Below are 14,794 nucleotides of genomic sequence, written 5' to 3'. Positions count from 1 at the left end.
TCATCATTTCCAGTTAAAAAAAAGATAAACTATGGTCGGATAGGTGTTCATGTGTGTGTACTACTTCACCCAGTATAGTAATGTGAAGGTTAAGATCTCAATATTGACACATTAATCTGTGTGGACAGTGTGTAAATAAATACTGAGGTACCATTTGTACCTAGACACATAGAGAAGGTACATCTATAATAACAAAATATCTACTGGGATACGGAAATTCTCCATCTGAATCCCTAGCTTATTACCGGTAATAATATTTTAGCCATACTAAGAACAGCTATGGAGTAGTACTTTTTTTTTTTCTGGCAATCTACTTCAGTTCAAAAGTACCTGTTCGTGTGGGCTGTGGAGGTTTCGGGTTTTTATTTAAAGCTGAAGATTTAAGAGTTGATCCTACAGCTTCTCCCCTCCGTGCCGCTAAAGCATCATATTCCTGGCCCTGGTAATTTGCATCGAAAAATCTCTTAAACCATTGAACAAATTCGAAATTATCTTGGAACCTTCCTTTTACAAGTCTTTCCACCGGTATAACCTGGTAATAAAAGTTTACTTTGATCAAGTATAAACAACAATATTATAATATATTCTTGATACAATCAAAATATCATATTTATTGATATAAAACCACTAAGTTATTTTTACAACTTTAACCTGTCATTGAAATTTATGCAGACTTTGGAAGTTTGGAAACAAAATAAGACTTAAAGAGGACACACATAACTCTATAGAAATTTTGACAATGGGTCTTAAGGGTAGTTGTATGCCAACCACACAATTTTGAACACTGTAGCTCAGAATATTGTCTAAGAATTTGATTTTAGTTTCTTATTACAGTTCAAATACCGAATAAAAGATATTTAGTGATTTTGAGTTCTAGACTTGAGAATAATAATAACAACTTAGTTTATAACCAATAATTTACATCATGCATAATCAATATTACAAAAATAAAAAAGCTTTTACCAAAAAGAAAATGTTTAAATATTAAAAGCAGAAAAAGCAATGAGCTGACTAACCAACTAAAAAAAAAGCCAAGATGATTTAAAAACTAAACAAAATATTGTAATAGAGATTAGTGTAATTGCATTAGTATCACAAAAAGCAAATTAAGAAATAATATTTGTTTGCACATAGGAAACAATTATTCATTGTAAAACAAAAACATAAAGCTGTGTCTATTGGTTTCTGGGGCCATTTATCTTTATTATTTTAACTTTTTACCCACAGACATTCACAGCAATTTTCATTGGTGCAAAACTATGAAATATATTTGTATTGATCATATGTTTGTAAACTGTTTATACTGACAATAATTATTTCTAGATAAGAAAATTGTGCATGACAGTAGTGTTACTCAATATCTAAATTTCACAACTTTCTCTCAATCAGAATCATGTTCCAATGCTTCAATCAAATCTCTGATAGGAAAATGATCATCATCAAACTGGACAAACTTATTTCAATAGTCACCTTATTGACAGGTGACAACAGCCATGAATGTATGAGTATGACTCTTTGTTTTCAAGAAAATTTATCATGGAGGTGAATATAACTTTAGGAGTCAACATTTTTAACACAATTTAACTGAAACTGCAGCCCATTTACTGATCGCCAACTGTTATAGTTGAGGCTATAAGGAATGCAGATGCCAAGTTCCAGGACGATCCATTCAGAATTCTGGCCTGTATACGATAGAACACTGAAATTAAAAATTGGGCGCGTGTCTGTAGGCAACACACACAAAAAACAATAGGATCATCCTTAGGGTATATGGAATGTGTATGCAAAGTTTCAAAAGAATCTGTTAAGAATTGCGGCCTGTAGGCAAAACACAGACATACACAATAATTGTGCGTGGCTTTGTCCCAAGGGGTTGGGCATGCACCAAAAATAATAGAGGTCATCCTTAGGGTATAAGGAATAAGTATGAAAAGCTTTCAAGGCGATCGATTAAGAATTGCGGCTATAGGCGACACACTTGTGCAATCTATTGTACAAGCTAAGACATTCGGCAATTAAAGATGCATTATGCAAGAGCTAAACCTGCCTATTGCAAGTTTTTTTTTTTGGCTTCAAATGTTACATAAATTGTTATTTAGACATTTATGATTTATTCACATGCCAAGCTCATAATCAACCTTCCAAGTCCATTGACTGACCGAGACATTAAATGGATTAAAACACCTGTGGCATAATCAAGACTTTTGTTTATTATTGTAGCAATGGTATTTGACACTATCTATGCTACATCTTTATTAAAATTTTCAATATATTCATCTTTCACTGTCTATTTTAGAACTTTTATAGCAAGAACGGCCAGCTCTTTATCTAAATCTTACATAATGTATCTTTAAATGAGTCTAAAGTTATATTGAATGGAAGTTATGAAATGATATTATCAATAATGTGTGTTATTAATTCCTTTGAAGCAAGTACTAATGATCCTTTAATATTAAAATTCTAGTGTTGCAACCTTCAGTTTGGAATATTTTTCTCCCCCACCATCTAAATGCAATTACAAGCATACAACAGATACCGAAATGGGTTGAGAAAACAACAAGCCAACAAAGAGGCTGATGTGCACCATCGCCATCCCAAAATAAATAGATGACACATATTATATTAATTAACTGCACATTTATCTTTTTGAAAAGTATCAAGCAATTGAACTGATTATCTATACTTAGTCTAATCAGAAAATGTTTACGATCGAACGCAGTCAAGTTTTTGAAGTACCTGGTAGTCAAACTATACACTAAGTTTCATTACTCTCCATAAGTTAAGTTATCTTGTCCCAAAGCATCAACCAATAAAATTTCTTCTAACTTTAGTGGAAAGTAGTAATCATTGAACTCAGTCAGGACATTCACCTAATGAACATCTACACCAAGTTTAAACATTCAACCTCAATTAAAAGCAGAGTTGTTATTTTCCAAAGTCTTGACCTATAAAATTCCCATAAATATTGTGTTGTGTTAATGCTCATCACTACTTAGTGTAAGCAGAAAATTCTCATCATTGAACTTTATCAAGGTATTGACATGATGAATCTATACTCAGAGTTTCATCACTCTCACCCAATTAGAGCCAAAGTTATCGTTTTCCAAAGTATCAACCAATCAAGTTGCTTATCTCTGCTTAGCCTTAGTGGAAAGTGTGCATAATTGAACACTGTCAGTGTCACCTAAAAGTCACCTACACCAAGTTTGGACATTCTACCTCAGGCTGAGTCAGGAGAGTTATTGTGTTCCAAATTCTCTACTTATCTTAAGCAGAAAATGCTCATCAACGAACTTAGTCAAGGTATTGATGTAATGAAACTATACACAAAGTTTCACCTCTCACACTCAATAAGAATCAAAGTTATTGAGCTCCAAAGTCTAGACCAATCACATTGCTTATTGCTCTGGTTACGCAGAGCAGAAAATGCTCATTATCAAACTTACTAAAGGTACTGAGGTAATGAAACTACACACTAAGTTTCACTCTCACTTAAGTAGAACCAAAGTTATTATATCCCACAGCATCAACGAATCAAATTGCTTATCTCTGCTTAGCCTCTGTAGAAAATGCTTATCTTCGAACTCCATCCTGGCATTCACCTAATCAAGTTTGAACATTTTACCCCTATTAAAAGGAGAGTTGTTGTGTTCCAAAGACTCGACCAATCAAATTACTTATCGCTCTGCTTACCTTGAGCAGAAAATGATCATTATCAAACTTGTAATGAAACTAAACACAAGTTTCATCACTCTCACTTAATTAAAACTTAAGTTATCGTGCTCCAAAGCATCAACCAATCAAATTGCTTATCTCTTCTTGGCCTAAGAAGAAAATGCTGATCTTCAAACTCCATCAAGGCATTTACATAATAAACACAGACTGATAGACAGATCCATTTTTTTAATAGTCCACCAGCTTTCTTTAAAATCTGCAAATGGAAAACTATTCCATGTTCATGGCCTCTATAAAGTCTGTCCTAAAGCACATCTTCTCTAAATAAAGAATAAACTGTACTGTGTCCCTCCAAAAGAAATCCATTCAATTTTATACATTTATTTAGAGCACATTTATTTTACTGTGACAACATTATTGGGAAAATAAACAAGACAGTTGAAACTGCTCTAAAAGTAAAAGTTCCCAGGGAAATTTCACATGCAATGAAAAAAAATTAAGAACCTTAAAACAATATTGGCTTTGGTTTCCAAAATGAAGATAACAAAACAAAATACTTATTACAACTAAATAGAACTGTAAGTATGTATAAAAAAGTAAACTAATATGTCTTCTGTAAGCTTATAATTTATATTATAATAACTTTTTTTGTAAATGGCAGCCAAGGGCAGGCCACTCACCTTATCTACACCTATTTTTGTAAAACAGACTTGGAGATACTTGAAATTGGCAATATATTCATGTTCTAATTTTGTGTTAAATTTTACTTTTTTCAATGGAATAGCATCTGCAATAAGAAAATTATAAAATCCAATCAATGAATTTCAATGGTTTTATAAACTGATTGCTATCTGTGACAAAAACATCTTATTGATATTGTCAATCCAGCATCTGTTTGCTTAGTATCAATCCATCAGACAGCCATCTCAATACTCACACTAAAATATCACTTTTATTATATTAATAAATTGCTCTCCTCCACATCCCTAGAGAAACTAGTAAAGTAAAATAATTGATTAACATTAACTCGAACCTCTGTATAATGGTTTGACTATACTATCAGATAACTTAAACTGTAAGGGAATTTTCTGTAAAATCCATGTGACACCTTTTTGTGAAGATCCAGCCTGTGATCTCTCTCTGTAAAATGTTCACCATTACAGTGAAGTCTCAGTGTAATCTTAACACAAAAAACAAAAATATGTACAACACAAATTATTACAAATAACATTTTGAAATTATTGTAATTTGATTTTTGTAATGATTCACAATGAAAACATAAAGACATGGATTAGTACAATTAATTAGCTAGTAGTGGTAAACAATAAAGAAAGATGCAGGTAAGTATTTGGACATGCTTATTATGAACTAGGCAACTATGCAGCAGACAATGGGTGCAGTCAAAAATACAACAAACAGAACACCAACTGATGACTGTCAGGTGAGGTTAATAATCTCACCTTATCTACTGTTACTTTCTTGAAAGAATTTTGTAAAGCCTTAAAGTTGGCTATATATTCATGCTCAAGTTTTGTGTTGAATTTGATTTTTTTCATAGACAGGGAGCCTGAAATATGAGTAGACTTACATACTTACAACACTTATATGACATAATATAATATAATAAAATACCAGCGGCTGCAAGGCAAGATACGCCCACATTTTGCAAGAGATGGATAGAGAACAACCTAAAAAAAAGAAAAACACGAGTTTTCGTACAATCAGGGGCCATAATCCAAGAAGTTATGGTCTGAAATGTGAGAATATCTAACGCGACTAAGATCTTAGGGATATAAAGATATATTTTAAGTTTCATTACTTGTACAAAATTTGCGTGCAAGGAGCGGCCATTTTGTCGGGCAGTTTCATTTTCACGAAATTCGAACTCAACCATCATTATGGTGTAAAAGTGATATATTCAAACGCTTTTTTAAATTGGATAAAAATTGTGACCTCTAGAGGTACCAAAAGCTAAAAACATGATTTTTTGTAGTCAAGGGTCATAATTCAGGAAGTTACAATCTGATATGCGCGAATATTGAAAGTGACCAAGATCTTTGGGTTATAAACAGGGCTTGCCACGAGCAAATTGGAGGCGAGTAGATGACTACTCACGCAAATATAGACTTCCGCGAGTGAGGCGAGTACATGTATTTACTCACGCAGAATGATGTGCGTGAGTAGCCATTTAAATTTCATGTGCCTAATGGCAATGCTCTTGTCACTTCGGTGGAAGCAGACGTTGAATAAAGCTATTTCACACACAATGACAATGCATACTCTTTTATTTCCTGGGCAGTAATATTATCTGTAAATCGTCTTCCCATGACAAGAACGTTGCAATTCGGGTAAAGCTTAGAAAGGTAAAAGAAACGGCAAAGGACATCCGCTTAAAAACCGCCTGGCAGTACGCGTCTCAAAGTATTTTTAGTAACAACAGTTGGCACTGGAAAGACACGCCGCGTGCGCAATAGTGCATCGATATGAAGGCATACAAATTGTTTACGGCTTTTTATATTACGATATTCAATTATTTCTGATTAAATTATTTTTTATATTTGCGCGAGTACTTAATCACTCACGTAAATTTGGTTTTACGCGAGCGTAGCGTGCACGCGAGTAATTACTCGCGTCTCGTGGCAAGCCCTTTGCCATCGTTGGCATGCTGAGGGGATTCGGGTAAAGCTTAGAAAGGTAAAAGAACAGGCAAAACAATTTCAATCCCATCAATTTGCAGAAAAGATGCGGAATCGAAAGAATTGCTATTAATAGAAACGACAACATCCGCTCAATGTTTGATTATCCAGACACGGCAAAGGACATCCGCTTAAAAACCGCCTGGCAGTACGCGTCTCAAAGTATTTTTAGTAACAACAGTTGGCACTGGAAAGACACGCCGCGTGCGCAATAGTGCATCGATATGAAGGCATACAAATTGTTTACGGCTTTTTATATTACGATATTCAATTATTTCTGATTAAATTATTTTTTATATTTGCGCGAGTACTTAATCACTCACGTAAATTTGGTTTTACGCAAGCGTAGCGTGCGCGCGAGTAATTACTCGCGTCTCGTGGCAAGCCCTGATAAACATGCATTTCAAGTTTCATCAAAATCGGATCAAAATTCTGGCCTCTAGAGGGTTCACAACCTTGATATACCATATATTTACACTATTTACGTATGACAGGCAGCCATTTTGTCCAGCACTTTTGGTCCAATTTTCACGAAATTCGAACTCGTCCTTCATTTGGGTCAACATCTGGCCTTAACTACGTACATCTTATCAAGCCCTTCACGTAATACACCGCATATTTTAGCATTAATTTGATTGGGTATAAGCCCAGATTCCTTCGTTAAAAATATGGTTACAATTATCAAGTCTCGCGCTTCTAGCTAAAATGTCTACATGTGACAATCGAGTTGCAAAGTTCAAGGTTCGATCAATGTCAAGGGTGCTGGAAATCATGGTTGATCAACAAAGGCAGTAAACTTGTCTATTTCTTTTTCTATGGAGGCTGCCATATTTGTTTACAGTGTGTTATGTGCCACAACCTCTGATTGGACAATGCTAATTAGTCACGTGTAAACACAACAAGCGCAAAAATTCGGGAATTATTGAGTATTGAAGCAACGGCTAGATGTTGTAAAACTCGCGGTCGTTGCTTCAGGAACAGTGGTATATTTAAACATTTTTTTTAAATCAGATAAAAATTGTGACCTCTACAGGGTCCACAAGCTTAAAGACCAGATAAGATGAAAAATCTAAATTGCATGTACGTATAGCCAATGGTTACTATATCCACTTTACGACAAGTTCACACCAATCTGATCAAAATTAATTTGTCTATTAACGTTTAAGTATCTGACACGCCAAAACGCTTTTCAATTGTTCAATTACGACCTTAATCCGGTTGATTGACTGGTGACGTCACAGGGACTACACATAGTATATACATTATCTATACAATATATCACTGTCAGTACAATATATATTGTATCACTGTCTACACACCACCAGTTGACAAGTGTGTATTGACGACCCAATTAACATGTGACCGGCCTAATCATAATTACCGAATTATTGTCTTACGTTGTTATAGATTAGACATTTGTGATTGGAATATTTTAGAGTGAATTTAAAATGCTGTAACATGCCGTAGATCCATTTAAGGTGCCTTTGTTTAAATAGGTCACTTGGCAAATGAGGACGACCAAAGCAATTAGCGCATTTACCGATAATTTGGATAACCCTGTAATACTTGATATCCCAAACTATTCTCTATAAGTACAGAAATACAAATGGTGCCAGTCATTTGTTGATATGTTCATTTTTAGCTATATATAATAATAATAACCATTTCTATACACAAAGAACAACTTTTATCGTAACTCCATTTGAAATTCACAGCGAATATGTAATTTTCCGATGACTTTGCATAACAATAGATCGCCCTCATTTCTCAGCCAATCAACGCCGGGAATCTTATTACCATGTAGGGTTCCATAACTGAGGTTAAATTTTGGCGCGAAAAACTATCGATATCGTCCCTTTTTGCAATATTGTACAGCCCTAATTATAACCTCATCTTATCACAACCATTTATCATTCGAATAATATATATTCTGATTTCATATGATGCTATAAACGCCAATCAACACATAATACGAGGCTACTTTATTACAAAAACATTGGTGAACAAAGCTAATTGATTATTGGGTAAATAATAATTGTACACAACTGATGAGTAAGTGTACAATTCTACGATTAGTTGTCGTGTGGAGAAATGTTTGTAGAAAAGATCCCCCGTACCACCTAAATATCTTTGATCTTGCCGGTATAAAAAAGATAATTTCTTAATCTCACATCGAGGTGTAAATTAATTTATGACACCATGCCTGTGCAACTTTAGTCTGATTGATTAATGACATATTAACGACACAACACTTGCGATATTATTATTAATACACAAAGATAGTTAGATGACCCTTCTCTTATTCGATTTAGATGGTTAACAACAAAATTTATTTCAATTTGTACTGTTAATTCTAACTTATGTTGAGTTATTTTTCGTATTTCATTTTTACGGTCTATTTCAGAGTAAATAAAATCAAATCCACATGCAGAAAGAAAGTCGCCGTACGATGGCTACAGGAAAACGAGATACAGTTGGCTACTCTGCTAACAGATCGTCATTTACAAATAGCGTTTCAATCATGTTTGACTTTTATGATACATTTTGCATGACCACATCTTTTTACTCCTGTACTTTTTTACCAAGGGAAATTAGAACCACAATACTCTTCTGACGGAAATGTATCTCACATCGTTTGGACTGCACATGATGGTAGAGGAACTCTTATCAAAAAGTCACTTTAAAACACAGTTTTAAAATCGCTGTCGCGAGAAGAGAGGGCAGGACATTATGAAACAAATGCTAAATTAGATCTTAAATAAAAATAAATTCAGGAAGTAACGATCCGATATGTGTGAATATCGAAAGGAACCAAGATCTTTGGGTTATAAACATGTATTTCAAGTTTCATCAAAATCGGATCAAAACTGTGGCCTCTAGAGGGTCCAAAACCTTGATATACATAGCGAAATTTTATATAATGTCAATACTATCAGTTTATCACCTTTTAAATGTAAATAACCATGCATAAAACGTAGGAAATACCCCTGGAGTATTCACTTGACACTTTCTAGTCAATGTTATTTTTAGACAGTACCGAATTTACAAACAAAATTTAATGAGCTGGTTCAAACACAGATCTATATAACTTGCTAAAGTTGTTGTTTGTTACAATTTTCAAAATATTAACTACAATATTTTATTTAAATTCAAAATATTTACATGTGAAGGAGGCACAAAAAACATAAAAAAAAAGATTTGTGTTCTTTCGACCGTGCATATTTTTATAGCTACGATTGGATACTGTTCATTTACCCTTGCAAACTTGTTTTTTCTCATTCAAGCGTATACCTTCTTGAAAAATTATACAATACAAGGATACTAAAATAAACTATAAAACATAAGTACTATGTTAAAAAGTGTCCATTGATTTAGTCAAATAGCGATTTTTCAGATCACGGACTGCTATGGATGACACATCTGACGCTGAATGTTAATGATAATCAGTCTACCGGAACTCTCAATATATATAGTTGGCATTATTTATATTTCTGCTTTATCAAAATTTATTTCAATCTGAAAATCATGGATTCCTTTCGAAAATCAAAGTATCGGGTTAAACAATTCATCAAGATGAAAATGAACAGAAACAGGGATAATTTTAACGGGTGGAAAAGTGAGCAAGAAGTCTCGTAACGTAAACAAAGCTCCTGATCGGTATTTGCAAACTTTGTGGAATGAATACTCAGGAGTTTATAACAGTATTTAATTTATTCATCATTAAGCAATAAAATATCGTAAATAATATAAAACATTTTTTAAATATGTATGTTAAATATCATCCAGAAAAATCAAAACCGTGATATATCGCGGTATGGTTTTTTTTCTATGACGGTTTTATATTGAAATACCGAAATATTGAGACCAGATCTAGGATATACCTGTGACCTGTAGAGTGTCTACAAACAATTGTGCACTGACGTCTGGACAGACAGGGGCGACGACAATGTATGTCCACATGAAAATGTGGGCGTATGAAAATTAATTAACCTAATAAAAAGGAAAAAATGCAACCTCTTTGATCTGCAAGAAAAGGGTACCGACAGAAAACTGAATTGGATGTAAATGAAAACTGAAATTAATTTGGATGTGTATAACAGTACTGATCATTAATAAGGCACAGGAAACACCCATTCTAAACTTTTTTTTAGATTTTAAATCAAAGAGGTCTTAATCCTTTAAAAATAATACAGATTTACTGTTTTCTTTACAACAATAAACATGACAATATATACAAATATATCTGATAATTTGTACACTATTTCACAATTTTCTGAAAGAATATGAATAATCAGTACCAATCATGCATCATGAATGAATAACATATACCAAGCAGTGCCAAGCACCATCATATAAACACTGATATTGAAACTGACAACAATAAATCATTTTATAATTGAAGGATGAAAACTGAAACAATTCATAGTAGTGGTTTTTATTTTGATGTCAACCTCTGCTGGTTTTCCGGCCTAACATTTTTAATTTTTGGATGAACATAATTATGTTCTGACATACCGGTATTGCACAATGTATATCGTGTTGACTAATGAGTGGATTGGTGTTGTCACATCTTCTGTATAAATTGAAAACAAACAACAAAATATCTTTTGTGATCCATGACTTAACCAAGGTAGTTTTGTTTAGTTTCCATTTGTTCAATGAAGTTGTTTTTTATTTTTCACGAGTGTAAAAATATTACCCATAAAAATGCCTCAAATGTCGTAATACTTGCGGTATATAATATATATCTTCGTCCCATGACCTTAAACACTGTGTATAAATTTAAAGTTAATCGAATATTAACTTTGACCTCTAGAGCGTCCACAAGATTTTTTGAAGTGATCAAGGGCCATATCTCCTACAGTAATTATCGAAAATCACTGAAAATCAATAGGCTTCTTCGTCTCATGACCTTAAACACTGTGTATAAATTTAAAGTCAATCGGATATTAACTTTAGCCTCTAGAGCGTCCACAAGCAATTGTGGATGCCGGACCGACAGACCGACTGACGGGGGCGACAACAATCTACGACCACATTTCAATGTGGGTGTATAAAAATTAACTTCTCCCAACTTTAAAAAAAACACTCATCCCAAAATAGTTTTGTTTGGTTTACTACATGGGTCGAGATATAAGACCACTTGGACCAAGTTATGAAGATCACAAATAAATACCACAACAAATATCATATGTTATTTATATGTAATAAATTCTTCTATTACTTATTAGTATAAGAATTTATTACTGATGAGTTATCTTCTAACTTGGGATGAGTTGTCTGTATACCGTTTGTCACTAGTAGTATCATCCCAGTATATAGGGATTAATTTTATTAATCCTCAATGTTATGCGCATGCGCAATAATTCTATTGTCTATATATACCCGGTAACGGGATCATTTTTGTAACCAGTTGATAAAGGGCGAACCCCCGAAACGCGTCCTGGATAAAATCTTTTTATATCCACACAGTCTGGTCAAGTTTGTTACCGCGGATTTTTCTACTATGATTTATCTACAAGGAATGGTTCCTGTTTTTCCTCGGATGCATCACTGAGATCCAGACTTGCTTGCACTGTTATGGGGACTCTTCCGCCCTTCTTTTCCTATCGTGTGTGAGGTTTTTTCGTCATCTTCTTGGGATTAATTAGTATCAGATTAGGTGGGTAGGAAAACTAATCCTTTGCACTGGTTTGTTTAGTTTATTTCATTTTATTTATTTTTTCTATGCAACCTGTTTACAATAGACTCAAGTGTAACAAGGGCCATAACTCTAGACGTAATAAACAGAAATTGCTGAAATTCTATAAGCTTCTTCGTTTCACTAAAATGCGATTTTTCGAACAATCAAGGGCCATAATCCAGGAAGTTAAGTTCAGGTATCCTTGATTATCTAAAGGAACCAATGGTGATATATTCACACGTTTTTTTTAAAAATCAGATAAAAATTGTGACCTCTACAATCAGGGCCCATAATTCAGGAAGTTACGATTCAATATGTACGAAAATGGAAAGGAACCGAGATATTTGGGTTATAAACATGAATTTCAAGACTCAGTAAAATCAGATGAAAATTGTGACCTCCAGAAGGTCCACAACCCTGATGCACAATATTTTGACACTATTTGCGTACAAGGGGCTGCCATTTTGTCAGTCAGTTTTGGTCCAATTTTTACGAAATTCGAACTCAGCCATCCTTAGGGTGTAACGGTGATATATTCAACCATTTTTTTTTTAAATCAGATACAAATTGTGACCTCTATAGGGTCCACAAGCTAAAAACGCGATTTTTCGTACAATCAGGGGCCATAATTCAGGACGTTACGGTCCAATATGCATTAATAACAAAATGAACCGAGATCTTTGGGTTATAAACTTACATTTCAAATTTCAACAAAATCGGATAAAAATTGTGCTGTCTATAGGGTCCACAACCTTGATATACCATATTTTTTTATGCTATTTGAGAACGAAGGGCGGTCATTTTGTCTGTCAGTTTTGGGCCGATTTTCACGAAATTCGAACTCAGCCGTCTTTAGGGTGTAACGGTGATATAATAATACGGTTTTTCAAATCAGATAAAAATTATGACCTCTATAGGGTCCAAAAGCTATAAACACGATTTTTCGTACAATCGGGGGCCATAATTCAGGAAGTTACAGTCCGATATGCGCGAATATCGAAAGGAACCAAGATCTTTGGGTTATAAACTTACAGTTCAAGTTTCATCAAAATAGGATTAAAATTGTGACCTTTATAGGGTCCACAACCTTGATATACCATATTTTTACGCTATTTGAGAATGAAGGGCGGACATTTTATCTGTCAGTTTTGGGCCGATTTTCACAAAATTCCAACTCAACCGTCCTTAGGTTGTAACGGATAATAATTATGACCTCTATAGGGTCCACAAGCTAAAAACGTGATTTTTTGTACAATCAGGGGCCATAATTCAGGAAGTTACGGTCCGATATGCGCGAATATCGAAAAGAACCAAGATCTTTGGGTTATAACCTTACATTTCAAGTTTCATCAAAATAGGATTAAAATTGTGACCTCTATAGGGTCCACAAGCTAAAAACGTGATTTTTCGTACAAACAGGGGCCATAATCCACGAAGTTTCGATCCAATACATGACAATATCGAAAGCAACCAAGATCTTTTGGAGATAAACCTATATTTCAAGTTTCGTCAAAATCAGATAAGAATTGTGACCTGTAGAGTGTCCACCAACAATTGTGGACGGACGGACAGGGGGGACGACAATCTAACGTCCACATGAAAATGTGGCCGTATAAAAATTCATCAATCTTTTTTTAAACTCTAGTACATGCTATTATTACATAAAGGAACTAAATCATTAATATTTAGGATCTAGAAATTGACACAAATGGGTCGCAATACATATAATAATGTAATATGAATGTATATAAACTGATTTACATTCAATCGTTTCCGTTTTTACTGTAATTTCTAATCATATGTTCTGCAAAATACGCCAGAAGTCTCAATCGAATGGCAATATCTAGCAGCTGGTTATTCGTGTCTACACAGATAGTATTTATTGCGCATGATCTCCAGATACGAAAATTGCGTCACCGTTTGACACGACTTGTAGAATATGTCTAGCCCTGTTCTTCAAGTCCCTTGTTACAAATGGCGCTGAAAAGCATTATGGTACACGATTCGTGTACCAGTGGTAAAACTAAAATGTTTATTTTGTCTTAAATATTGGATATCAGAAGCCCATCTTTTCCCGGTAAAATAACAACATCAATGTTGATTTAAATAGACAGATAATTCATGTTTTCAATGTCAAAGACTTTGGATGATACTGAGTTAGAGACTTAGCTAAATTAATCTTCTACAACAAAGCAGACACAGCAGAAAAAGTTAAAACCAAATTAACAACATACATCTCTGGGGAAAAAAGAGGAATGTATGACAAATTTAAATAATATTTTTTCTTCTATTTACATTATTAGATAATCCACAATAGGTACCTACAATAACTTCATTATAAAATATTATACTTACAAGAAGGATATTTATTAATTTTAAACACATATGATGGACATGATTCACAATTTATTTAAGACCACTTATCTAGTAATTTAATTAACACTACTATCCGTCTGTTTGATATCTATTTTATCAATTCCTTTACTGCCTACATCTTATCACATAACTGGTCTCCTAGGACACTAATGTCGAATATTTACTACCCAGATATCTTAAAGTATACTTTATCTTTTACTGGTACCTTTAAGAGCTTGCACATCAAAATTAAAGATAAGTGTTTTAGCTCTAAAGCTACTTTGAACCACTTAAAATCAAACTATAACACTTCACTTCTCATCAGTTTTTTTTTTTTTATTTAGAAAAAAAAACCCAATGGCTATATTTTAACTTGTGTTGATAA

At 33.7% G+C, this 14,794-nt stretch overlaps 1 protein-coding gene across 7 annotated transcripts in view; it reads right to left on the bottom strand.

The window, feature by feature from the left end:
• Positions 1-14,794, bottom strand: part of LOC126819656 (microtubule-associated protein RP/EB family member 1) — a 35,374-nt gene that overhangs the window by 6,503 nt on the left and 14,077 nt on the right. For 6 of the 7 annotated variants that reach the window (XM_050547818.2, XM_056100434.1, XM_056100437.1 and 3 more), the window contains exons 4-5: positions 4,356-4,462; positions 331-532 (exon numbers count right to left, since the gene is read on the bottom strand). In XM_050547818.2, coding sequence (XP_050403775.1) covers positions 331-532; positions 4,356-4,462 — 309 coding nt within the window. Of the gene's footprint in view, positions 1-330; positions 533-4,355; positions 4,463-5,135; positions 5,243-14,794 lie in introns of all 7 variants that reach the window. The other variant, XM_050547817.2, reaches the window with a different exon arrangement.

Source organism: Patella vulgata, chromosome 4 (assembly GCF_932274485.2).
Source record: "Patella vulgata chromosome 4, xgPatVulg1.2, whole genome shotgun sequence".
In the NCBI taxonomy this organism is placed as follows: domain Eukaryota; kingdom Metazoa; phylum Mollusca; class Gastropoda; family Patellidae; genus Patella; species Patella vulgata.
Note: the sequence above shows the minus strand (reverse complement) of the source record. Positions and strands in the feature narration are given on the sequence as shown.